Below are 27,339 nucleotides of genomic sequence, written 5' to 3'. Positions count from 1 at the left end.
GAAGTACATGAAAGGTACTGCAGAGAGGCAACTGTGTGCACAGACCAGTTTTTTTCTCCTCTTTTTTAAGACCAGTGCCTCCACATAGCCAATCCCACACAGAAAGCCATCCATGCCTATGGATATGAACAACCCCCCTTTAGTTTAGTGTTGCTCAGAGAATATATATGTATATATATGAGGGAGAGAGAAAAGGCAGACACCCTTATCAAACCATGGCAGCGTTTGGATTTGACGACCATTCCGGGGCCAATTTGGCCCTTTCAAAAGTTTCCTTCCTCCCCCCTTGTGTAATTGGTTCAGCCCGTAATCGCCCCGATCTAAATTACTCATCAGTTGCTAATTTTCTTACATTCAAGGTCATAGAGATCGTTATTGAGGAGGGGGCACACTGGACACGCGTGCCAACCAACACCCCCCCCCCCCCCCCCCCAACCCTCCGTATCGTAATGCGAAGAGACAGCACGGGGAGAGACAAAGAGAGTGAGTGAGAGAGGGATACGGGGGGATGAAGGGAGGGAGAGAGGAGTGGGGCAGGGAGAGTGTATTTAACTCAAGGGGGTTTTGTCTGAGCGAAGTCTCTTAATAGCACCGTAACATTACCCTGCCTTTGTGATGGTGGTAGTGGGCAGGTCTGCGGAGAGTTGGGTGACGCTCCAGGACAACAGTCTGAGTAAGTGTGTGTGTGTGAGCAGACTGAAAGAGGTAGAGAATGAGGGCTCTCAGGTGTCTCAGCCCCTCTAGGCCACGTTCTTACCTGAATGTGTCTGTGTGTGTGTGTCACATACCTAGGTAAGCGTCAGACCAGTTCACACCCATTTCCTACTTACTCATTCTCAGACACACCTTGCGAAATCTGGCCCTTTTTCAGTCCTATCTACCTATCTCTATCTCTCTCTATCTCTCTATCTCTCTCTCTCTCGCTCTCTCTCGCTCTCTTGCTCTCACTCACTCACTCACTTGCGCGCACACACACACAGTCTCTCTCACTCTCTCTCTCTCTCTCTCACACACACACACTAACACTCTCTCTCTCTCTCTCTCTCTCTCTCTCTCTCTCTCTCTCTCTCTCTCTGTGCGTGTGTTTGTGTGTGTGTGTGCATGCGAGAGAGAGAGAGAGAGAGACAGACAGACAGACAGACAGACACACACACACACACACACAGAGACTTTCTCTTGCCAGGGCTCAGCTGCCTCTCAGTTCTGCGGGCCCCCCCTCGGATGACTACTGACTTTCAGGCCGTCCTCCCCGCTGATGATTCATGTACGTCGAGTGTAAAGCAAAACTATTTCCATCGCTCCTAATGACTACCCATAAAGTTCCTCCCAACTCCCTGGCCTCGTTTAGCGTCGAGGGGGGGGCTGCTTGTGGCTGAGCTCATTTTTTAAGCTGAACATGCCATTTTTTCCCCCCTGCCCGTAAGTGGTGTTTGACCAAATTTACAACTAAAGGTGAACCTTGGAACACCCCCATCCACCCACCCCACCTCATCTCCACCATCTCTGGGTGCTAGGTTATTTATTGCAGAAGCTACTTGAGACTTGAGAGACTGCTAATGGCTTCTATTAAAATGTAATTGGCGAGGGTGCAGCGAAATGAGCTGTGAGTCAGGCATCATGTTCCTTTTAATCCTTCCGAAATGAATTTGTGGTATGATATTCGCTTTTGTTATGGTCTTACCCCTTGAAAGTAGCATTTCAGAACACCAGGTTTTTCAGGTCAAAACTGACTCCCTGAGCTGCAACAGAGTAGCAGTAGTCCCCTGCAGGCTGCTTGGCGAGGCTGATTGCTCTGCTGCAAAGTGTCTGCTTGTTTTATGCCCCTGTGCATTATTGAGGTTGCTGATCTTTGTTTAACTGATGCTGCATTAATGGACTTCCTGTCCGCACCGGCAGAAATTAGTGCACTGTAACTGCTGCTGTCAATGGATGAATAAATGCCCCCCCCCCCCCCCCCCCCCCTCTCTCTCTCGGTGGACTGGGAGCATGGGCCCCTGCCACGGCTATCTACCTACTTCAGCAGCTCGTTGCACCGGTGCTGCCAAATGTTTGTTTGGTGGAGATAGCGGGCGGAAAAACCTGGCTCTGTGAATCCAGCGCCGTAAGCCGGCGAAATCCTCTGCAAGGCTGAAATTCTGTTTGGCTTAATGGCAGCGAGGCCTGGCACCGAAAACGCCACCGGTCCCCTGACGTTACTAAACTCCTGTTTTTATCTCGGCACGGAAATATGGCTCGTGATTGAGGACATATGTTCTGGTTTTCAACTCTCTTTTTTGGTGCAGCTCATCATGTATGCCAGGACGAATAAGCAATAACCGATTGTTTTTGCGTTTTTTCTGTCTACTTGGATGACAGCATTGTGTTTTCAGCGAGGAATGAGCCCTCAGAAATGTAATAGTATTTACTAGTGGGTTTGTTTGAAGCCACATGGGGTTTCACTTTTGTGAGACAGCATCTTGTAGCAGATGTCGCTCACATATAATGGCAACAGGAGGTCGGTGCCTTCCTCCAATATTGCTTGTGTTTATCAGGCAAAGAAATCTGTATTTTATGGTTAGCTCCTTTAGCTCGAGTTAGAGGCAGAAAACAAATTTTGTTCTGAAATCTGATCATATTGTCTTGTGTACATCGGATAACAATGGGAGAGGGAGAGGCCTACTTGATGGATTTCTGCAGACATCTGAGGCCTATATTAGTTTGAGGTTAGGAATGCAGGTAACACACACACACACACACACACATAATAACTACACACACACACACACACACACACACACACACACACACACACACACACACACACACACACATAATAACCACACACACACACACACACACACTACACACCTTTTACTCCAAGGACTCTAAAATAAAACATTGCTGTGTGTTCTTCCCCCAAAGAGCCTGAGTTTATCAGTTGACCCACCCCCCTTTCCCCCTCACCCTGGCAGTATCAGTTAATGAATGGCCAGCCCCAACTCTCACCCCCTTCCCCACACCAGTGAGCCTGACCTGAATGAGAGTGGCCCTTCCTGTCCGAAATTTGTGCTGTCCCAGGAAGTTCTTTATGGAGGTGTCAGTCATGTCCCCCAGGCCTGAATGAAAGCCACGCCAGCGGTCAGACAACAGAAGTGCTGCGGCACAGCAAAGCTCTCGCAGGTCGCCTGGCTGCATTGTGCCCCCCCCCCCCCCCCCCTCGGCCAGACACTTATCTCAGCTGCTCGTACGGAAACTTTTTCACCCCCGCCGAGCCCCCATTTATCACCCTTCTTCTCTCTCTCTCTCTCTCTCTCTCTCGTTGTGAGGGATAAAGCACAAACTCGGAGTGCAGGGGAGGTGGTGGTGGTGGTGGGGAGAGAGTGGAGATGACACAGGGGCAGTGGGTAAGCCGAGCTTTTGCTCCTGCTTGGAGAGGGTTCTTGCTGTTGGGGTGTTTGTGTGTGTGTGTGTGTGTGTGTTGTCAGGGCCAGCAGGGTGTGTGTATGTGTGTGAGTGCTACTAGGCCACCTGCCGAGTGCTGGCCGTTTTATGGGCTTATCACCTCCTGCAGACGGGGCCCAGTGAACTGCTGGCCGACCGGAAATCAGCCACCTTTGGAATGGACAATGGATGCTCTCTCTGTCCATCCGTCTCTCTCTCTCTCTCTCTCTCTCTCTCTCTCTCTCTCTCTCTCTCTCTCTCTCTCTCTCTCTCTCTCTCTCACTGTCACTCCCTCTGCACTGTCAGTGTCGGCCATTTGCCTCACTCTTCTCCTCCTTTTCTCTATCCTGTCACTTCTTCTGAGTGTTTTTCTTGTTTGCATCCATTTTGTGAGGTGGGAGTGGAGTCATGCACGCTCTGACTCTGCAGAACTGTTGCATTCCCTCTCAACTAGCAATTAAGCCTGCTTTTTTCATTCCCTCTCTCTCATGGACTATTAAAAACACGATTTGAAACGGCCTGAGGACACTTCATGTACTTGTATCTTTAAAAGCAATATAACATACAACTCTAAATTCATGTAATGTGATGTAAGAAAATCTGAGGAAAAAAGCAATGGAATAGTCCAAGTGCGCTCAATTAGTCACTGTACTGCAGTACAGTGCAGAATGCTTCTGCATTCTTCGGACATTCCCAGAATGCACGAGGCTTCTGCAGCACACACTACACAAACACCTCTTTGTTAATCTTTGTCTCGAGCTCAGCAGGTCGATGAAGTGTTTGTGGTTATGCAGGCTTTCGTGTCAAGAATGTTCACTGTTTCCCTGTGATGCTTTGGCCAAGGTTGCCGGCGCAGTGAAAGTTTGTGTCGTCTCTGGGCAAGTTCTTGATGAGAATTACTCCACATACCTAAAGCTAATTACAATTATGTGGTTTTGCTTGAAGTAGAGGGCCTTTCCTTGTTCAGACAATTTACTACACAGGGGTCAGTGTGAGTGTTTAGACATGGTATTATTATCTGAAAAAATACAGGCATGTCTCTGGTATTTATGAGTGCCTCGGAAATTTCAAGATAGTTCCTTTCTTACAACACAGCAGTTTCAAACTCAAAACTTCTAGAACTATTGGATTGAAGTCCATCAGATGGACTTGAAAACCATGTCTTATGATGTATTGGTGAATCAACCAACTTGTCCACTTCCACAACTCCACAGGCCAGAAAATCAATGAATTACACTGGAACACCTCTGCATGTTCGCACAAGTAATTGGGTGCTTGACTTTATAGATTAACTGGGGCGGTTACAGATTGAGAGGCTCTTCACTGTAGTTCGACTATAATTTGAGTTGGCCCCAAATTACCCACCACAATTTCACCTCTTGGTTATTTACTGGTCCACTTAACCTCAATAGCCGCTAAAAGTAGTTGACATTTTATTGGGATTTTGAAAGTGTTTCACACTAACATTCTGTCCCAAACTCTGGCAAATACAGAGCCAAGTAAGGATTAGAGAAAAGACAGATAGCACAGCTCAATGTAGCGCTTCAGCGCCTTCTCAGACTCAGCAGATTTCGGACCACACTTGATTGTTTGCAATCCCTCCACACACCTAAGCTATTTCAAATACGGTGTCAGCCCAGATGGGCGGCTAAAGTAGCCAGTGGAATGTGGATTTGGGCCACGGCCAGTCAGAGTGGCGCTTCATCATCTCAGCCCCTCCTCCCCCCTCCCAAATTCTCTTCCCTGGAAGCCATCACAGTGGGAATGGAGCCCGGTGACAGCCGTGTAATGAATCACGCTGAGGAGAGCTCCTGTGATGGCCATCTTGTAAGAAAAGGACTATGTTCGAATTCCATGATTACTGTTGTTACTGCTGTTTTTGTTATTTTATGTGTAGCTATGGCTGCTGAGCAATTTGCATTACATTGTCTCTGTATGGGCCATAGAGCAGAGACATTTACAAGGGAGCTTGTCACATTCATGTCAATGTGTTGAAACACTCGTAGGGCGGATTTGATGGGGGGGGGGGGGGGGGGTTGGATGAGGAGGAGCATTAAAGAAACTATTCCCGACTTACACTTTCTCTGTAATTACACACTTCCAGGGGATCCTATTGTTCTAGTGGCGCACGGCACAGCACTTTTAAAAGTGTTCAAGTGGGATGGTTTAAATAGCAGACACCAGCGTCAGGAAAACGTACAAGACTTTGCAGGCAACTTCGCACAACCTGAAAGGATAATCATCATCATCTTCCTCCTCTTCCTAGTAGGCAGGGGAAAGAGAGTACATTTTAAAAAGGGGGGGCGGGGAGAGCATTATCCTTTCTGCTTTGTGTGTGATTGTAGGTCAACCTTGTCTTTTCAAACGGGTGTAGTGTCAAGGACGTGGCTTGAATTGAGAACCTGCTTGTTTGAAAGCATAGGGTTCTCCCTTTGGAGTAGACGCACAGGTAAAGGCTGATTCTGAATCCGATTAGTCACTGATTCAGTGCTGATCAGAGGTGCATTCAAAATGGCAGACAACAAAGCCAAACCAAACAAGAAACGATTATGAAAATGCTTGAGTTCATGGACAGTTAACACTGACGTAACACTGACAGTCTAAGGCGGTAGTACTCTGTCAACAAACATAGTGGATGGACAAATATGAACACACCTCTTGAGTAAAAGGTGGAGTGTCCTCCAACTCACACACTATAAACACTCTGTAACTGTTGACTCTAGATCAGTTGTGTCCCTGATTTCAGTGTTAATCCACAACCACCAGGCGTATTTTTTGGCAGTTACCTGGGAGTGGACACCCTCCATGAATCATACACGTTGAGTTCATCCATAGTTAAACATTTTAAAGCTAAGAGCCGCAGAGCTGAACTGGTTTCTTTGTGCTGGCTAAGTTTTCCAGAGGTCGCAGCAAGTGAGCTCATGTGGTCTGGAAATGTTTGCAAGACATTTTCAAGACCTTGATAAAACTCTTAAATCAAGAAATGGTGTGTCTTTCACCATCTTTTTTATTTTTATTTTTTGACTGCTGAGCTGTTTCTGGGGAAGAAAAGCATTCTTCATTTCAGCCAAGTTGAGGGAGCGGAGTGAAGAGCATGGTTTTCATTTTCATTTTGCCTATTTTTCCCTTTGTTGCTCTTGGACGCTTCCTAGAGCTGAGGTCTTCAGGAGGCCTGGTGGTTAACAGGTTCAAGTTCTTAACTCCTAACAGCCCTCACTTACAACCAACTCCAAACAAACAAAGTCAGGGTTTACGTACAGCAGCATGGATTAAGTTTTTGTTTTTACATCAACGGAAAGGTCATATATCAGTAACCACACTTTGAGTGTGTGTTTGTCGAGTATGTGTACTTTTTGCCTTCTTGTAGGTTGTCAGATCAAGCTGGCATGTGACATGTTGCAAATATGTTGAAAACGAGATGAAACATTCGAGGGAATGAGAAGCTTTGATTGATGACTCTTCCTGCATATAGCATGTGCATGCATGGTGCGTTTTCTGCAGCTGCACATAGCTAAATATATAATCAGCAATGAAAGCCCTACACACACACACACACACACACACACACACACACACACACACACACACACACGGCTAAGTGTATATGGCATAGATTACTGAATTGCACCAGAGATACTAGAAAACTATTTAAATATTTAATTTTTACCTAAAGGAGGAGGGATGTCTTTAAGTGGTTGTTTTGTATCCTTATCCAGCAATTAAACTCTCACCATACACTGATACGCTGAAGATCCTCTGGCTCTAAGTGGATAGGCAGCCTGTGAGGCCTTGACGATACCCTGTAATCTCACCACTTTGGGCTACATGGCGGGTTGGTTTTGCTTTAATATACAGATCTGCTTTGGTCTATTGATTTGGAACCCTGTCATAAGAAAAGCTCCACCAGCCAGCTGTGTCACCAGCCAGCACATATGAGTGAGACAAGATTGCCTGAGATTATCAGTTACCCCTGAGGCAAACGGGAATGACTCTACAATCACCTTCAGTGTGCACTTTCGTGTGTCGGTGAGAATGTTTCTGTGTCTTAGAGAGGGAGAGAGAGAGAGAGAGAGTGGGAGAGGTAGGAGAAGGCGAGCATATAAGACCTGGTCAAGAATAGGAAATAGGCCACTTTGTAATTAGCATGCAAATCGTTGACAAGTTGCTTATAGTGGAAGAAAAAATGCTTATTCAGCTGAAATTGGTAGCGGTGGTTCCAAGCGGCCCCTGAGGCAACCTGTCATAGGACCAGAGGCTAGAGAGAAGGAAGAAGAAAGGACTGGAGGGATGTGAGGGAATTTGAAGGCGGAGGGGGGGGGGGGGGGGGGGGGGGCATTGTGACAAGAGCTTGAAGAATCTCATTACACTTAACGGATTTAATTGCCTGTCTTCATCTTAATCTTCTCTGTTTTTTCATTTCATTTCATTTCTTTTTTTTTTTTTTTTCGGTAGTTACTAAATGTGAGAGACACTGCCCGTACTGTAATGGCATTGTCATTGAATTGTTTTTTTTTTTTTTTTTTTTTTTGTGCTCTTGTTAAACAAAATGGAGGTGTGCACTGTGCTCCCGTGCTTTTATCTGGGACAGGCTTTTGATGGGAGCAGAGGCGTGAGCGCGAGAGGCGGAGAGGGAGAGCAGTGATGCGCGAGGGCCGCGCAGCGAATGTAAAGTAACCAAGGGATGTAGTGTTTGTGGAGACAGTGAAATGTCACCTTGTATTACTTCTACATAATTTAACCTCACCCCAACCCATCCACCTCTCTCTCTCTCTCCCTCTCTCTCCCTCTCCCTCTCTCTCCTCTCCAACTTCCACATCTCTTTCACTGTAAAATGGGGGCAAAGAGCTGACACTGATTAAAGATCTGTCCCTTTCCTAATGGTCTCTAAGTGGAGCCGAGATGGTTGCAAGTGAGCGCTTTTTTTGTTATAATAAAAATGTCTAATGGGCCGAACAGATGGAAAACTTCCCAAAGTCTGACATGGACAAGGAATCTCTCACGCTCTCACTCATTACTGACCCTTAAATCATTCTGAACCATCAGAAATTGAATATGGTGTTGTACATTGAGAAGGGTGGTGGGGGTGGTGGTGGTGGAAGACAAACGTGGATTGTATTGAGTTGAATAGATGTTTGTTGACCACGTTTGCTGAACAACACAGGGGTTGTGTGCAGTTTGTATATCTTTGCTCACAGTAAGCGGTTGGAGGCTGAAGTGCTCTGACTAATGTGTTGCTCTTCTTAGCCGTGATTCTCATGCAGAAGTGGGGGAAAATAATTTAGACAATTATTGAAAATTACACGCGATCTGAGTTTGTCTTCCTTATCTTAATTGGATCATTGCTCATATTTTCAATTCATCTCAACAGAAGATGGTTTTGTGATTGATTTTTTTTTGTGTTTGCATGCAGTTAGTTTGCACTGTTTCAAATGATTTTTTACATTACAAATGAAGTGTGAAAAGATAGTGTTAGGTACCTTTTGTAGTATAAAACAAAGACCGGTCTCTCTTTGTTTCTGTTTGACTTTTTTGTTTTTTTTACCACAAAGTCTTTTTCAACTCCGAGGTCAGGTATTTATTACAGCTATTGCCACTGTGTGAACTGTGAGCCATGGCCTCTTTGGCCAGACCCATATTTGTGAGCCACTAAATGGCTCCTTCCCCACAAATGCACAGTTATCCCCGTCGGTCGCAGTCAGATCATGTTTCAACGTGTACAGGCAGCAGGGTTCTCCCTCTCACCTTAGTCACCCCATCATAGTGCTCTCCTATGAGTCTCTGTCTTTCCTCTGTTACTGTGTCTCTCTCTCTCTCTTCCACTTCTCTTCCTCTCTCTCTGTCTCTCATTTGCTCACTCCATCCTCCTTTTCTCACTTGCTGTTCTTCTCAGTTTCCTCTCTTTCTTTCTCTCTCTCCCTCACCCCCCCCCCCCCCACACACACACACACATACTCTCACACACACATACTCTCACACACACATACTCTCACACACACATACTCTCACACACACATATACACTCTCACACACACGCATTCATAAAATAAATAGAGTAACGTGAAGAGGATGTGTTATGTATGCATTGTGATAGAGCTGTTAACCCACTTTTATCAGGGGATGTGAACACAGCTTCGCCCTTGAGGTTTATCAGCCACAATAATTATTTTATTATGCAAATGAAGCGCGGGCCATTATTTCATTAGCAGAGTTCCAAATTCGAGTCCTTTAGATTAGTATGCAAATCATTTTGTCGGTGGTGTCCTTGCAGGCAGCCTGTGAATTTATTACTCATTTCTTGTCCATCTGGAATTGCCGCGAGTTGTTATCTGGCTATTAATACAGTCGCAACTTCACCAGTGTGTCCTGTGATGTATGCCCGCACAAGCAACGACACTCTGCAAGGTGACCCGACGCTAATGGATGTTCATTTATGATGATGAGGGATAGAAGATTTGCTACGTTTGGGAGAATTTTTCTGCCAGCACACAGTTTCCTACTGTTTTAGCATGTGCACACTATAATTGAGGCTTTGGAAATGGGCTAGTGCAAGTGTTCTATGAGTAGTTTTTTTTTTGTGGGGGTGGTATTTTAATTAAAGATCCCTGTTATTGTGCTGAGGAAATCCAGTGTTTTCTGCTGGATTACATGGTCGGCAGAGTGAGCCAGCCTGCATTTGTTTGATCTAAACACTCTCTCTCCCTTCTCGGAGGTGACATATTTGTGAAATATTTCAACAGGAGGGGGAGAGGGAGACCGAGATGCAGAGACGGAGAGATATAGCGAAGAACCCAGTTAGGGCCAGTAGGGCTGTACTCTCACGATGTGCTACAGACTGTCAGATGGTGTTTGTGTGAGAATGTGAGTTTTGGCAGTGCTTGCTGGTTTTGTGTAAGTCTGTGTGTCTATGTCTGTGTCTGTGTGTGTCTGTGTGTGTGTGTGTGTGTGTGTGTTTGTGTACTGGCAGAACACAGTGAAGAGATGCCTGTTTAGTGGGGAGACAAGAGTGGGAGGGGAGGACGGATAGTTTTACACAGACACATTTGAGCAAAAGACCCCATGAACCTAGATGAGCTGGATTTTTTGGCTTGGAGCTTTAGAGAAGATCTCTCTAGAGACACCTCTGATTGCACTCATGAACTTCTCTTCCATCTGCTAATATGTGAAGGCATGCGAGATCTCATGTGGTGCCATGCAGTACGTCATTAGTTCAATCTAACTAAGATTCTAAACTCGTAAGCATCAAAGCAGGGACACACACACACACACACACACACACACACACACACACACACACACACACACACACACACACACACACATGCTAGAGTTTTTATTATTACTTTGCATAATGGCTGACAAATGGGCAGAAATAGTATGACTATGACACTAAACCTTTACACTGGATTAGAGAGATGAATGCGGCGAACATGGATCATGGCAGCTCAAAGTGGCTTTCTCGTTGCGGTTATATGAGGTGCCCCATCTGGAGCGACAGCGAGTCTCGTGACCTGCCCTGCTTCGAGCCCACTCTGGGGAGTGTTCACACAGCTTCGCTCCGGTGGTAGTGTTGGTGGTGGTGGTGGTGACGACAACGCCAGGCTTTGAACTCGTTTCACAGGGCAGAGTCGGAGATGACAGGACCCTTTAGTCGTCGCAATGTAGCATTTTTGAGATTTACAAGAGTGAAGGGGTGGGGGGGGATGGAAACGAGCAGGATTGAGCAGGTGAAATGTAAGGAATCTCATTACAAACTGTAAGAAATGCTGTGCTGCAAGGCTTTTTCGCATTTGCATTCATTTGATCTGCGATGGCAGGGAAGGAGGGAGGGTGTGTATTGGGGGGAGGGGGGAGGGTGGGGGGGACACAAAAGGCAGGGGCCGTGTTGAGTCATCACCTTTAAATTGGGAGATTAAACTGAGCTAAGATGACAGAAGTTATTAATTTTGAATCAGCCAGTAATATGATTTTCCTCGCAGTCAGTGGCAAATTCCCGTGTGGGCTCACAACCCAAAGTGGGTTGTTGCTCGCGAGGGCATGTGTGTTGCCTCTGGGGCTCGACGTCCAACTTTGATTTGTTTCCGCTCCTGCAACGAAAGCCCCTGCCACCCTCGTGGACCCAGTCTTTTAAAGAAACCCTCCCCCTTCTCACTCTCCGCACATGAAAGGGTCGACAGAGGCAGCCACGTCGGAGGATGTGTGTATTAACGCGGGGGCATTTTCTCTTCAAGGTCCTCTAGTGTTCTCTTCCCACCCTTTCAGATCCCATTCTTTTGAGACACACACACACACACACCCTCCTTTTTGTTCTGCTGGGTGGAATTAATTAGCACCTTAGCTTTTTGTCTGCATTAAAATGTAAATTGTGATTTTTCTGTCTGACATCAGTCAGAAGCTTTAAAGGTCAGTGGTGGAGAGGGGGAGATGGTGTGACCTTTCTGTAGGTGTGAAAAACCATCTCACCGTAATGAGCTGAGGACTGAGGGTCACTGACGGCCCTGGTTCGGGTCAGCGGCGCGCTCGTGTTAAATTATTTTACGCCGCAGCGATGCCGGATGGGGCTGGAATCTTTGATGTCCCTCACCTTGAAGAAGCACATTTCCAATTTCCACCCCACAGCTCACGCTACGCTAACCCTACAAGCACGTCTTGCACTGCATTGCAAATGGATTTTGCAGTTTTTGAAGTCCCCCCCCCCCCCCCCCCCCAATCCACATTTTGACACAAACTCGATAGGCTGAAACTTTTGTGTCATTTTCCTGGCAAGGGTTGAGATGTCCTGGTGGGACCCCTTTTTCTACCCTTTTCACTTTTCTTTCAGTTTTCTCCTTTCTTTCCTCATCCCCCACTTCTGTCCCCTCACTTCCCTTTCTCCTCTACCCGCCCCCCTCCTCTCTACAACTGGGAACAGTCAGGAATGGCAGACATCTCTCCCACTCACAGCTCTGCCAGTGACCCCAGGTGCAGACAGTGACTAGGATCAGCCTCCAGTGTCAATTATTACAGCTCTCTCTCTCTCTCTCTCTCTCTCTCTCTCTCTCTCTCTCTCTCTCTCTCTCTCTCTCTCTGCTCTTCTCTGCTCTGCTCTGCTCTGCTCTGCTCTGCTCTGCTCCTGGGCCTGACGTGCACTCCTCCAGGCAGAAGAAACCATGAGGGTGCTGGGTAAAGCAGGGATAAGGAGGGAGATGAGTAGGAGGCTACAGTGTGTGAGATGTATGTGGGGAAGGCTGGAAGGCTTTTGTTTTTGCACCCATCTCACAGATGACTGGCTGCGAGTTATGCCTGAAACCTAGGCAGGCTTGTATGCCCACACACACACAGACACACACACAAATACATGCAGACACGTAAACACACACACACCAGACACGTACACAGCTTGGTGGTGACAGAGTGCTCCCACAGCCTCCTTCAGCCCCCACACTTGTCAGTTCTTCACACACTGCATTTGCCAATGCTGAAGCCAGCGCCTGCCTACCAGGACAGCAGTGGTATGGAGTTAATGCTGTGTGAGAAAAAGAGACAGTGGGGGTGGGGGTTGGCCATTTTACCCACTTATTCACCCCAGTAACGGTAATTGGGTGCTCCTCAACAACAGTCAATTATTGCCGACCGGCCCTGACAGTGTGAAATGCAGACTCGTCGTAATGAGTGGTGGCCTTGCCGGGCTTTCCTAATGATTGTTTGTCATCTCCTTCCTCCCCTGTCTCCCCCGTAGGCGGCTGCACCTTCGATGACGGCCCTGCGCAGTGCGACTACCAGCAGGACCCTTACGATGACTTCGACTGGACACATGTCAGCGCCCAGGAGGTCCCCTACCTGTCCCCCGAGCTCCCCCAAGGTAAGCAAACCAAGCCGAGTGTGAGCTCATCGCCACTGACCCCTAAAAACTTCTCACACAAAACAAACATCTTCACATTTATGAGGCTGGGGCATGGAGTATGAAGTAGCACTCTTGTGATTTCTATCTATTCAGTATAAGGTCGTACAAGCATGGCATGAAGGCCTAAGTAAGCCCTGCCCACTAATGGAGAGAAAGAAGCAGATTTAGTTGGCTCTTTGCACCGCATATTTTGTGAGCGTTTGAAGATAAGTAAATGGAATGTTAATGTAGAGGCTGAATGGAGTGTGGAGAGAGTTGGCTTATCAGGCAGCTGGCGAAGCCATTCGTTTCAGAGGAAAGGCCCGGCGTGAAACAATAGATAGGTATGAGAGTATTAATCTCTAGACTCATTGCTCTTTTGTCGGTTAATTTCACAATGCTCTCTTGACTCCCCTACCACCACCACCACCAGTGCTGAGCTGCAGTTAAAGAAAACTCTTTAAAAGAAAATAGACGGAGCTATTTTGGTCTTTGGATCTGTCATCCATTGTACAATTAAACTTTTTTAAATAAGATCAGGGCAGGCAGAGTTATGAGGAAAAGGACGGCACCGCTCCGGCCGACCTTCATTATTCACCGTAAGCCAGGCTTAATCACTTGTTTTTCAGACAGGATGATATGCGTAGGAAATGAAAGCATTTCACTTTTGACCAAATTTTCACAATTAATAAGATATTAGGTAATTAATCATGCAAAAGGAAGCAAAAAGGTCATCGGCACTTCGTTTGAACAAGGTTGTGTTCCATTAGAGTGTTCGCAAATGAGCCTGGAGTGATTACTGTGAGTTGTAACGTTCCCAGGCAGCCATGGAGCCAAGGTGCGATTTGTCATTATTCAAGAAAGGCACCTTCTGCAAGTCAGCACTGGCTGCTTTTTTTCCCTCAAGGGGAACATTGAGAGATGGCAAGATTGCGGTGGGTATACTTGCATGCTCTTAAGTGTCCCTTTAGAGAGGTGTGTGTGTGTGTGTGTGTGTGTGTGTGTGTTAATTTGCAGCGGGTTGAAAACAAGTTGCAACAGTTGGCTTCATGGGAAGCACAAGGCACACATAGTCAAACACAAGCCACTGCCCCCCACAGTCCCAGGTGCCTCTGAAGATCTTCTTCCAAGTTGGCTTTAGGCAGAAACCGTCAAGTCTGGAGACTGCTTTAGTCATTGAAGTACTTTGTTTTTGCTGGTGTTTGCTGTGTGCCCTGTCTTGGACATAAACATTCTTGACTACAAAAGAACTAATGAAAAGAACGAATGCCCCCTTCCCCTGAAGACATGCCCCCTCTTTCTTTTGACTCAGTAGAGAGTTGCGCTGACTAGATTGAAGTTGCGCTAACAGACCAAACATTCCTTTTGACTTGTCACAGTCATAAACTTTTGAAGTCACAGTCATAAAACCGGGTGAAACTGCAGTGACAAGTCACTCCACCCCAAGCTGTAAAATGACATCACGCTCTTTTACAGTCTCTGGGCTTGCCATCAGAGATGTCCCAGAAATCTGAATGTGGGTGCTCTTTTGCAAGTACTTTAAAACACAGAATAGATTTCCAAAACGAAGCACAGAAACCACATCTTAAAATCACAATTTACATACCAATGTGTGGGCAATTCAGAGGCATTCAGTTGAAAGTAAGCAAAAGAGAACCGTTATGCCATAAGGAGTCAGTGTGTTTAGACAGCAGATTCTCCCACATTCTGTAACTGGAATCACATGGAGGGCCTGTTTTGATTAAGTCTTGATGCTCACCAGCTTTCCCTGCAAGTTGGAATGAGGGTTACCCTCCACTCCCATGTGCCATATCACACAAGGGAATTAAACTTGGATGGATAAGGGAGTGAACATGACATTAAAAATACCTTTATGCTGCGCACAAACAGGCACTCCCTACCCTTTATCATGCCTTACCAAAATACTTCCCTCTCTTATTGACATTTTCCACAGGCATGCAATGTGACCGTGCTGTGAAGCTTTTCCGCCCGTCTGTCTCTCTTGAGGGGAATTTGGCCTGAGATGCCCCTCTCTCTGGAGTTGCATGGATGGGAGTGTGTAGTTCTCCCATGTGGGTGTTTTTCTCTCTCCTTATGTCTCTCCATGAGTCTGGGTCTTGGTGGCCTTGAAGCTTGAAGTGGGCTGATCTCTCTCCCGAAACTATCAGTCCCCTCTAACTCACAAGATCAATTCCTCAGGACCGTCAGCTGAAACGGCTCCTTAATGTGGGTCAGTCATAGGAAATTAAAGTGAGAGACACCTGGGTAGTTTCTTCCCTACCGTTCGCTTGCCTGAAAAAAAAAATATACGCAGGCCTTAATAGACTGACATGCGGGAAATTGATGTGGTTTTTTTCTTCCTGGCTCGACTCCCGCCTCATGCCACCTTACTCCTTGACGTGCAGATGAGCAGTGATGCTGTCTCCCGGTAGGCTGCATAATTAGCCGTATGCCTGCTCTCCACGCAGGGCGCGGTGAGTGACAGCCATCTTGTTCACCAGCATTTATCTCCCCCCCCAACAGCCATCTTGTGAGAGTGGCTGTGTGACAAGCATCTTCTCCCAGCTCGAACCCTATGAGGGAGGAAATTGTCATTGTAGAATGTTGCGATACCCAAACAAGCATAATTGGAATTTATTTAAGCTTTCATCTTTTTTTGAGTGGGGGGGATGGGCCTGTCACCATGCATAACAATTGAAGGATAAAAATGCATTATTTTGAGATTGCATTATTTTGAGACTGCCTTTGAGATTCTGTGTGCCTCAGACATGTTGCAGGAACAAGGTTCCGACTGGGAATACCCATGTTGGATGAACATGTGGAGTACATTAACTCGACTGTGATGTCCTTTTGGATCCTTGGATGGGTAAAAACACACGCCCGAAAGTGTAAGTGGAAAGTCAATCAGAGAGGGAGAAGCATCCAGCAGATCTTATTGTATTTCCTGCTGCATGACAGAGCAAGCTGACTTTACCCTCCAATGACTTTTCAAGATGCTCTCAGTTTGAATAACAGTCGTGCTCTGCAGGGGAGAGAGACTTCGAATGGCTTCCACTGTCTAAGCCCAAATGGCACCATTAACTATAATGCCAAGGCAACAATGATTCCACTCTGGTTAAGGAAGTATGCAAAGAAGTATGCCCAGTGAATAGGCTAAGAGAGCTCAGACATAAGGTGGAGAATGATTTAAAAGCGAAAGACAGACACTGATCAGGGCTTGTAGAGTTGCTCTCCTTTTCTATTTAGTGGCATTAACTCTCTCTTTTGTGCCTTAAAATGGCCTTTTTGAAGGTCAGTACTATCAGTCATGGTAAGCCCTGAGCAACTGGTGGTGTTTTTTCAAGGGTATATCAGCTGTAGCTGGTTGGCCCCGATGCTTGGAGTTACTTTGGCTATTTCTTACTATCAGACCAGAAAAAGCCCATCTATTTGTTTTGTCCATGTTTTTTATTTAATCAGCAGTTGCGTTACATATGGCTCTTTGCTGGCATGTAATATGCTTGGTCGCTGCCTTGCACATTTATGTGCATGTACTCCCCATGCCTGGAACATCTGCTGTATTTGATTAATAGTTGAGAAGGACAATAAATAAGGATAATAAATATTACTGTTTTATTTTCCGCGTGTTGCTTGAATCTTTCCAAAGTGGGTCAGTGCATGTTTGAGACTCAGCGTTATGAGTATATGGCCGTTCTCTGTCTCTCTCTCTCTCTCTCGCTCTCTCTGTCGCTCTCTCTCTCTCTCTCTCTCTCTCTCTCTCCCCGATTTCCTTACCCTCTCCATTTCTCTCTGTAAGGTGTTCTGTCACAAGCTTCCAGCGCTTTCTTTTGTCCTGTCTGCCAGCCCAGCAGCTCAGTTCCACAGTAATTAGTCTCAGCGCTTGATTACCCAGCGTTGCCAATCATGGCATTAGAATAATCCCAGCACATCAAATAAACACTGAAGCGCCACGAATGGGCCAAGTCTATATCCATTAGGCCGCTCCATCGTTCACAAGATTGTGGAGGATCTATCCCTCTCTCTCTCTCTCTCCCTCTCTCTCTCTCCCTCTCTCTCCCTCCCTCTCCCTCTCCCTCTCTCTCCCTCCCTCTCCCTCTCTCTCTCTCTCTCTCTCTCTCTCTCTTCCTCTCCTCCCGCAATCCCATCTCTCTTTGACATTAATGCTCTTTTCCCATTGAGATAGGTGATAAACAAATATTTTGTCTGCTGACACCTAGATGATGGGCTGTGTGCTTTGCTCATTGAGATAGTGATTGCAGTTCAGTGGAAGCGGTTTTTAGTTTCAGCTCCCTTTCCAAAAAAATAAAAAAAGCTGCCGCACAGTTTTTTGACAAAGCTGCCATGTCATCATCATCCTTCTCCTCAGCCTTTGTGAACCTCGAGCTTAGAACTGACAAACAATTTTCTTTAATCATTGACATCTTAAGGAATCACAGTCGCATAGACTCTACTGTAATACTCCGGTAATACATCACACTGTTGAGAGCAGTCAGACAATAGTGGTGTAGACTTGCCTGAAATCTATTTTAGCTGTTTGCGGGTATTAAATAATGATCCAGCAATCAATGCAATTGTCTACTAAGAGAGAATTGTTTACTGCCTCAGTTTGAAGAGATGGAGAGCACAGGGAATGAGCCTAGCACTTTTGAGGGTGTCTGGTTTCAATGGGCTTTCATTAGGATGATGGTAACAGATAGTGGAGGCTGGTGGTGTGGTGAGTGTGCCCCGAGGAGTGGGCTGGGCGGAGTGTTATTGCAGATTCCAGACCGGTCCCATTTGGCCAGTGAAAGGATCAGATACATGACCACAGGACACGGTGGTTACCAGAACAGTGTTGCACAGCCAGTACTTTGTGGTCCTGCAATGTTGTACGTGGTTCAACATTTAGGTTTTCGCTGAAACCTAAAATTACATGGTTTGCCTCCTTGCCTTTCCTCTCTCATTTACTCTCACTCTCTCTCTCTGTCTCCCTCTATCTAGCTCTCTCTCTTTCTCTCTGACTCTCCCTCACTCTTTCCCAGTCTCTTGTCTTTTTTTTCTTTCCACTGAAGCAAGTGGACATTTGTAATATACACTGGTGCTGAACTTGCACTGGCTGTCGTAGTTTGATAGCTTCCCAGCTGGCTCTTGTAATGTCTTTCCTTTGTGTCTGGTGAGGATTTGGGCCGGTGAGGTCACTCACTAATGGCATCTGCAGAGGTTATTTGTGTGTAGCCCTGTCTGTGCATAAAGACAGATGGGAGGCCGAAAAGCTAAACATATCGAACCCTCTCAACTCCGCCGCTTCAGCAGCAACCCAAACATTTATCCCAGACGCTGCCCTAATGGAAAATAACACTTGTACAACTGAGCCTCTTAATTTGCACGCAGTCCCACAAAGCTTTTTTTTTTCCAGGGGACGGGATATGGTGTGTTGTAACATGATACAGGCCATCGCCATCTGGTTATTTTATATGGCCATGTTATTGCTGCCCTCTGGCCTGGTGACTGGGGGCGGGGGAATGGGTGCTAAACGGATGTTTACCCAGCAGTGTTCTGAATGCATGCCCCATGGGGGGTAAATCTGCCCCGGCCCTAGGGGGTAGTTAAGGGGGTGGTGGTGGGTTGGCCATCTCAGAGCAGGTTTGGGGCGCAACCTTTCCAACCTTCCAAATCTTTGCAGTGACACTGGGCGTGTGTGTGTGTGTGTGTGTGTGTGTGTGTGTGTGTGCGCTGGTTTGTTTGCTTGAATGGATTTTTACGGCCTGCCATAAGAGCGAATTTCACGCTGAGATTGAAATCCCATCTCTCTAGCTTAGCTTTTTGATTGATACCCTTCAATCTTTGCACAAATCATTAGAGTGTATTTTTTTTTCTTTTTCTCTGGAACATGTCATTAAATGTCTGCACGTCGAAATAAATAAATAAGTAAGTAAAAACTTGGCAAGTGCCAGGTCTTCCTTTAATCATGAAAAAAGATGTGTCCGTTTAATTGATGTTCTATTTTATTATTAGCACCCCTATAATTCCCTCCCAAAAGTAACAATTTATTTATGGCAGACTGAGGAAGGAGCGAATCTGTTAGACGTGGAAAAAAACAACTTTTCATGAGCCTGGCAGGAATTGAAAATAAATAAATAAATTAATAATAAATAAGTGGTGGGATGTATGTGATTGAATTGCCAACATGTCTTGGCTGTGGTTCTCTTGCATGGCTTGCGTTTGTTTTTGTCTTTGTTTTGTGTGTGTTTTCCTCCCTCAGCTTCCTTAGCTGGCAGCATGATCATCTTTTGCTCTAGCAAGGCACTAATTCAATGCAAAAAATCTGTTCTCTGTTTTTTCCTCCAGTGGCTTTTTTTTTTGTTTGTTTTGTACCTCGATGAAATACATACTGTGTTGAGGAGTCATGACAAGGAGAGAACGGGGAGCAGTGTATTCTCCAGCATTGGCTGCAAGCCTTTTCCTAGGGGTCTGACATGCATCACACACTCCCACTACAAGCCTGCCGCTTTTGTTTCAAAAGTGTGGCTTCATATTCAAGATCAGGGCACTAAGGACATCACAAGTTTATATAAGTTCAGTCTGAGCGCCCCTACACCGATTTTAGTGAAAGATGCAAAGGAAACCCATGCAAATGTAGTTCATCTATATTGCTTTTTGGCCGTTTGTTAGTAACTCAATGTGTCTCACAGGAGGCAGTGTGCACTTAACTCGGTGCTGTTTTCAAAAGCCCTTTAGTCTTTGGTTTCGCTCTTGTTGTTTTGGTCAGATAAATATGCACACTAATAAGAGGACCACACGACAAAAGCCAAAAAATCTGCTGCTTGTCTGCAGATTGTGAAGTCAGTGCTTTAATTTTAACTCATACAAACCGCAGCGGCCACAGAAATTTCCAATAAAATATTAGTCTGTGTGGGTGAGTCCACTGGAATCATAAGTGTATTGTGAGCTGTTCAGCTTGAACAGTACCCAGAACCCCCCTCCCCCCCCACCACCACCACCAATCCCCCCCCCCCCCCCCCCCCCACACACACACTCCCCTACTCCCGACTGCCGTGCCAGGGCAGAAAATAGTGAACAGATGCACCACAGTCATGACAAATGCTCATGAAGTCTGTCTGCGGCCGGGCCTGATGTCCTGCTCCTTCAGGGCTGGAAGACACGTACGCACGATGTGCACTCTGATCCACCATTCCCTCCTCATCCGTCCATCATCTCCGGTGGCTTATGGCACTGGTTTAGAAACTGGCCCCTATTTACAGTAGCTGACCACAGAGTAATGTGGTCTTTTGCCAGAAAGTTTGCTTTGTAGGCCTGAAGAATGTGTGAAAAGGTACCACAGCATGCGTTCCCAGACATGCAGCTTTTGTATGCCAAGGTGCTGTTTGCACTGAATAGAGTGTGCTCCTACTTCAATGGAATGACAAATGCAGATGAAGCTGTTGAAATGATCCAACTTCTGACTCCCTCGTTGGCTTAATCGATACCAGCACCTCAGCTTTTATTATTATGTTTGTTTGTTTCCTCTTCTATAATGTTATGTAGGTTATCTTATTTTATTTTGTTTTATTTATGGGCCTAGGCCTATACTTTTTACCACAATCATTATACGATATCTTTTGTTGTTTCATTGTTACTGTAATCTCGGCTTCACTGAATATGAGGACTACCCTCAACGAACTTCCAAGAATAAATAAAGGATGAATGAATGAATGAATGAATGAATGTTTCAGGTATGTTGGTGTAGACTCAAGAGTCTTGTTGAGTGATTGCCTTTGGATTGTTGTTTGATTATATCCTCTTCTTGCTCTGCTTTCAGGTTCCTACATGATGGTGGACTCATCCCAGCATGATACTGGAGAGAAGGCTCGCCTCCAGCTGCCCATCATGAAGGAGAACGATACCCACTGCATCGACTTCAACTACCTGCTGTACAGCCAAGACGGCTCCAGTCCCGGCACGCTCAACATCCTGGTCAAGGTTAACAAGGGCCCTCTGGCCAACCCCATCTGGAACGTGACTAGCTACACGGGCAAAGAATGGCTCCGGGCAGAGCTGGCCATCAGCACCTTCTGGCCCAACGAGTATCAGGTAGATCACACCTTCTCAACCACTTAGGAGTTTTTGGTTTTTGTTTGTTTGTGTGTGTGTTTGTATATGTTTGTTTTACAGATATTTTAAATGCTTTCAGGATTTTAACAGACTTATGACTCTTGATATAAATTAAAGTCTAATTAAATTAAAAAGTGATAAGCACCAAGGAAAATATCAATGTTTGCGCTCCCTCCTGCCTCTCTCTTGATTTGATTTCTCATGAAGACACTCTTGACCTTATTTTTGTTGTATTATCATGTTGCAAGAGTTATCGATTTTGATGTATGTTGAGGTGGAACGAGATGATGAGATGTGTGACCTCGAGGCTGGAACAAATTATGCCTCCATCTTTTTTGTTCTTTCTTCACTGCAATTACAATTCTGAGAAATGTGTATAATACAAAGATCACCAGACCATATTGTTTGGCAAGTATAAAGCTAATTATGTTCGACATCTCAGCAAATAAATTGTATGGCACTCCATGCATTTGTTTGTAGCATTGAAATGTCAGAATGATAGTAATTCTACATGCTAGAATGCAGATACAGCCATACTGTTCTAAATGCCAGTGGCATTTTTTTTTTTTTTTTTTTTTTAAAACAAAAGGCAAATTCAGACAAATGCAGCTCAGCAAGCAAATTAGTCATGATGTTCTCGTGGCCTTAAGACTAATGTTGGTGAAGGGAGTTTTTCGAGAAAGAAAGGAACAAAGGAAATGTCATATGAGGGCATGATTGATTAAGTGGGGATTTAAGGTTATTTCCCTGTAGTGCGAGAATGAGAAACCGAACACCAGAGGAAGAAATTAGCTTGTAAAAAGTTCTCAGCCCCAAATGTTGTTGGGTTTTTGTTTTTAAACAGTTACAGAGAATGTCGCATGCACACATGACAGCAGGGCAAGAGAAGGGTCATGAAACCCTAAACAGTCCAAACTAACCTTTTGACCTCAGGTCCAGGTTGGTTAAACAAAAAACCTAACAGTATGTTGAGTGGTTCACCCTCTTCATGCTGAAAAGTAGACATGCCAAAATAGAAAATGAACAGACTATAGCCTTTTTTGGATGACTTAGTTTTCCAAACAACAGCTGAAGTCTAATTACTAACATCTGCCATTCCATGCACCTAAATGGAGAGAATGAGAATCGGTGTAATTTTTGCACAGTATTTCAGAGCTTAGGAGAGGCTAAAACATGAAAAATGCATTGTGTAGTGATGGATGATGAAATGACTGTGTGAGTAGTTATGGCAGTATTTGCCTAATGGGCAACTATTTGAGTTGCATTTTAAGTTGCTTGTAATAGATCCATGACAATAATCAAGACTAATGACTAAAAATATCAAATTAAGTGAACAAATGATTTTAGTGTAATTTTTGGTAACCACAGAGATTTTTATTCAGGCTGTAGGAAATTTTTCAGACTACCCCTGACTTTGACGGTAGCTTTTTCCATTTTAGTTATGCATGAAAAAACAGGCGGTCTAATCCTACCAAAATAACACTTTTGCATACCTGGCCCTTAAGTCACAGCTGTTAGTATTGCTCCCGTTAAAATGTGTTTTTTTCACTCTGCATGCATTTTTTTTTTTACAATTCATGCAATACTTTCTAACTTCATGGAAATTTCTTTCTCGTATTTTCGCTGCGCTCTGATTACTCCTCATTGAAAGGACTGGGCTTCTTTTCCACTGAGTGGCTCCACGGGGCCTAGGTGTATTGTTGGTAAGGATGAGGATGAGGAGGAGGAGGAGGAGGGGGGGGGGGGGAGGTTGGTGTGTTCTGCTTTAGTGCAGATGGGAGCCGGAGTAGCGGAGTGGAGCGGTGTTGCGTGCGCCTCAGTGCACTCGGGGCTGACCGCAGAGTTGATCAGTGTTGACCACGATCTGGAGGGCTGACCGTGGTGTGCATCAGCCATGCCATCAAGAGATGGCCTGACAAATGCACATAGTGTGTACACACACACACACACACACACACACACACACACACACACACACACACACACACACACACACACTTTCATACAAACATCCCCTGACACTTGCGCATACCATACAATTACACAAGCTTGCATATTTGCATGCAAACACACACACGGTTGCATACGAGCACATGTGCCATGCACACTGCACAAACACTTGAATACACTTTGTTTTGTGCTTTGTCTTTCATTTTATTGTTTCTCTTTCTCTGTGTATCTTGCTCATTTCTTTTTCCAGTGGTATCTCTCTCTCTCTCTCTCTCTCTCTCACTCTCACACACACACACACACACACACACACAGCAGCCTTTGGAGAAGGGTTCCCCAGTGGAGTGGTGAGGTTGACACTGTGAGTTGCATATCTGAGAGGCATGGGGAAAAAAGAGGCCGGCCAGGAGAATGATAGCTTTCATCTGCAGCAGGCAGTGAATGGAGGCTGCGCTTCATGTGCTAAGGATGGTTTCCCCTCATTTACTGTGGTCAGGGGGCTGCTGGAGACATGCCTGGTTTGTGAGAGTGAGGGCGTGGGGCTCTTGGCTGTAAATTACTTGTCTGTCTGTCTTTTTTCTTCGCCTGTCTGTCTGTCTCGGTCTGTCTGTCTGTCGGTCCCCTTACTCTTGCCACTTCTGACACACTGATCATTTTGCTTGCTTATCTTCCTTCTCTCTTAAAAAGATCCTTTGGAATATGTGATATTGTGTCTGTGTTAACCCCCCCCCCCCCCCCCCCTTCCTGCACCCAGAGAGATTCTGGTGCAGATTCATTAGCATTTTGCTGCCTGTTCACTGTAACGCTAATGAAAGGCATGGCCTGTTCCCGGACTAATTGGGGAGAATGAATGATTCAGCTTGTTCGGGGTCCACCCCGATGTCTTGTGCTCGCGCTGGTGAATTTTAAGTAGCGGATTGGGCTGGTTATGATTTTAACTCGAGGTTAGCGTTATTAAAGCCTCTTCTGCCTTCTGTCAGAGCGACAGCTTAGCGGCTTGTCTGATTGGCTGTCACCAGACAAAGCCCAGAATAATTGGATACTTCCTTGTTGTTTACCAAGTGTGTCAGCTTTTGAGTGAGATCTGGGCTTTTGCAGAATTGAATGTCGTCACGGAATAAAGAGTGAAATGTTATCTGTGGCTGGTTTTTGTTCTCTTTTTTTGGACCCCTACCTCATTATTCACCCCACTTGCGCAACAGCAGAGAGTGTCAGTGGCAGGCCAACTGGTGAAACCACAGGTGTTTTGAGGCCACGTTCACACAGGCTGTTTTCATTATGGAGGGCTGCCTCTAGTGGACAAATTGGAAATTGCCCTTCTCACTCAAGCGTTACCACAGAAGTGGGACAGTTATGGAGGCTGAGATTGTGGAGGTTAAACACATCACTGGTGGCATTATTAAGACCTTTTTTAAAGAAAATAAAAGTAGGGAACATTTGATTATGTTCAGGTCAGTGATTTTTTTTTTTTTTTTTTCTTCACTGTGACCCTTAACATTCTGCCCCCTAACAAACCCCCACTGGGCCTCAACTGATCATTTTAGGCCACGGCTGAGTTGCCGTTTCCACCGAGGCGAGTTTCGGAGGTTGCCGTGTGAGGAGCAGCAGCAGCAGTCGCCACGCGTTGGTCAGTGTCCAGAACCCGCATGAGACCTCCACGACGTGACTCACCCAGCCCGGATCCTGCGCCTGCCGGATGTCATTTTGCGGCTTCCTCCGCACGGCCTCCTGAAATGGCACGGCGTGGGGGCGGACGTGTCTGCATGCTTCCACTAATAAAGACGTGACGACACCAGCCCGCCCGCCTGCCTGCCTGCCACCCTCCTACACCTCCACCCCCCCCCCCCCCCCCCCCCTCTCTCTCTCTTCCCCTCACTATCCTCGCCTGCAGCGCAAAGAGAACAAGCTCAGACATCTTAGTCTGTAAATAAGAGTCAACCCATCGGGGGATTAAGAATCATTTGGGAGCTCCGAGCTTTATTACTTCCTCTTGTTGAAGTATCAGCTCTGAGAGGCACACAGGGAGGCCGGACAGGTCTGGGCAGACGTCTCGGCTTCCAGACCAGTGAGTGCATAGACTGTATGAGTGTGACCCCCAACACGCCCCAGTCCACTTACTCCAGCCTATAATCCCTCATCCGGGTCGTCACTGTGAGGCTGCATTGTGGAGTATGTGAGTGGTCAAAATGAAATACAGCGATGCTTTAGTCACGACAGGAGTGCTGGACAGTATACTCTCCCCCACTTTGTTTTGGTGGTGTTGTGAAGGAAGATTGGGGCTTGATTCTTGTCCCCATCACAAAGGCGAACTTCCAGAGAGATTTAGGTCTTGAATTGCATTATGCAGAAGAGAAGTATGATCAAGCATGTCAAAGGGAATAGCCTAATATGTTGGAATTTTAAAAATGTATTTTCCTACCGTCCTGGGATTATTATGGAGTATTTCAGTAGCCGATCTTGTGTTAGAGCTGTGGACCTACATTTTCTTTCAGAAGTGTATACACACTGTCAAAAATATGAAAGGCCTGTTGTTACAGTCGTCTATTTTGCTCCTCACTTGCCGTTTTTCTTTTTATCATTTGTATTTGTAGACAGTCATAAATTGTTGATGGGCCTCTTCATCCATAATGCCTCGCTATTGAATGACTTCCTCTGAAAAATGTAAACATGCCATCGTCTGATATCTAGCCGCTGGGGAAGGACGCTGACCTAAATGCTTGACAGTGCTGCCCAAGATTTCCAGACGGCTTTGTTTTTCTCCCCCATTCACACAGGATCCCAAAGGAGTTTCCCCTCGATTCTTTCCATCGAAATTGGGGACGAGGCTCTCGCTCTCGCTCTTTCTAGGGGCTGTGAAAGTGATTGACTTGCAAGCAGGTGTTTGCTCTTTTCACTCCAGACCAAATTGTTTGTGTGGATGTAACCAATCAAACGTGTTAAAACAATCAAGGGGGGGGGGGTTGGCAGGCATCAGGGCAGTAAACACTGCAGGTGTCTGGGAGTGTGAAAGTGAAGGAGGTTGTGTGTTGAGATTGTGTGTGTGTGTGTGTGTGTGTGTGTGTGTGTGTGCGCGCGTGAGTGACTGAGTGCAATCAAAGCAGTAAGATAGATCAAATGAAAGAGGGTGGGCAGACGCTGAAGGCTACCAGCTCTTATCAAGGTCGCCAGTCCTCCTCCTCCTCCTTCTTCATCCTCTTGCTGTCATCCCCCTCTCCACCACTGTCACTCTCCATCACTCATTATCTCCTCCCTTGACCTTTTGACCCCTGACCTCCGTCCGGGGGGCATTGCTCTAAACGTGCAGAAGATTGTGGTGAGGCAAAGAGGGAAGTGGGGGGGGGGTTAAGGGAAATGAAGCGTCAAGTGGCCGATTAGCCTGGAACACATCCATCTGTGTGCTCGGCGCTCACCGCGCCGCGCTGGTGAGAGTGACCTACACGGCGCCGCCACTGTGGCCTTGCACTCTCAGCACTTTTCACTTTTCTCCTTGTCTTCCTTTCATCAGGCAAGAACAATAGTGTGTGTGTGTGTGTGTGTGGACCATACACAAAAGAGAAGGACACCATGTGGGCCAGCTGTGTATTCCCCAGCTGGGTTTAGGGAATGTTACCTGTGAGCTAATTTTGTATTAGCTGAGGAGTCGCAGTTCCTCATTCAGCATTGATTCCGTTTAATGACACATTCTTGAGATGATGAAGGTGATTAGGCTCCCTTTTGTTATTGATTTGATTAGCTACTCCACAAATGGAAGCCTGAAATCATTAGCGCTGTTCGAACAGGCGTCTGGTTCTCATCGGGAGCTTTTTGCCACTGTGCAAATGCCAGGCTTTCGGTACCTCCTAAATGACTGGCTGATGATGCAGACGCTTTTGGCCATCAATTACAGGCCTCACTCGCACACTACTGATCTTGAACTTTAGTGACTTTGCCACCAAGCTCTCTGCAGAGCTCTCTTTCTCTCCTTCTCCCTCTCTTTCTCTCATTCTCTCCCTGTCCCTGTCCCTTTCTCTCTCTCTCTC

At 46.0% G+C, this 27,339-nt stretch overlaps 1 protein-coding gene across 14 annotated transcripts in view; it reads left to right on the top strand.

Moving 5' to 3' along the window:
- The window catches only part of ptprk (protein tyrosine phosphatase receptor type K), a 130,986-nt gene that overhangs the window by 20,435 nt on the left and 83,212 nt on the right, over positions 1–27,339 (top strand). For all 14 annotated transcript variants that reach the window (XM_042096139.1, XM_042096150.1, XM_042096149.1 and 11 more), the window contains 2 exons: positions 13,136–13,258; positions 21,078–21,349. In XM_042096139.1, coding sequence (XP_041952073.1) covers positions 13,136–13,258; positions 21,078–21,349 — 395 coding nt within the window. The remainder of the gene's footprint in view (positions 1–13,135; positions 13,259–21,077; positions 21,350–27,339) is intronic.

Source organism: Alosa sapidissima, chromosome 6, assembly GCF_018492685.1.
Source record: "Alosa sapidissima isolate fAloSap1 chromosome 6, fAloSap1.pri, whole genome shotgun sequence".
Taxonomy (NCBI): domain Eukaryota; kingdom Metazoa; phylum Chordata; class Actinopteri; order Clupeiformes; family Clupeidae; genus Alosa; species Alosa sapidissima.
Note: the sequence above shows the minus strand (reverse complement) of the source record. Positions and strands in the feature narration are given on the sequence as shown.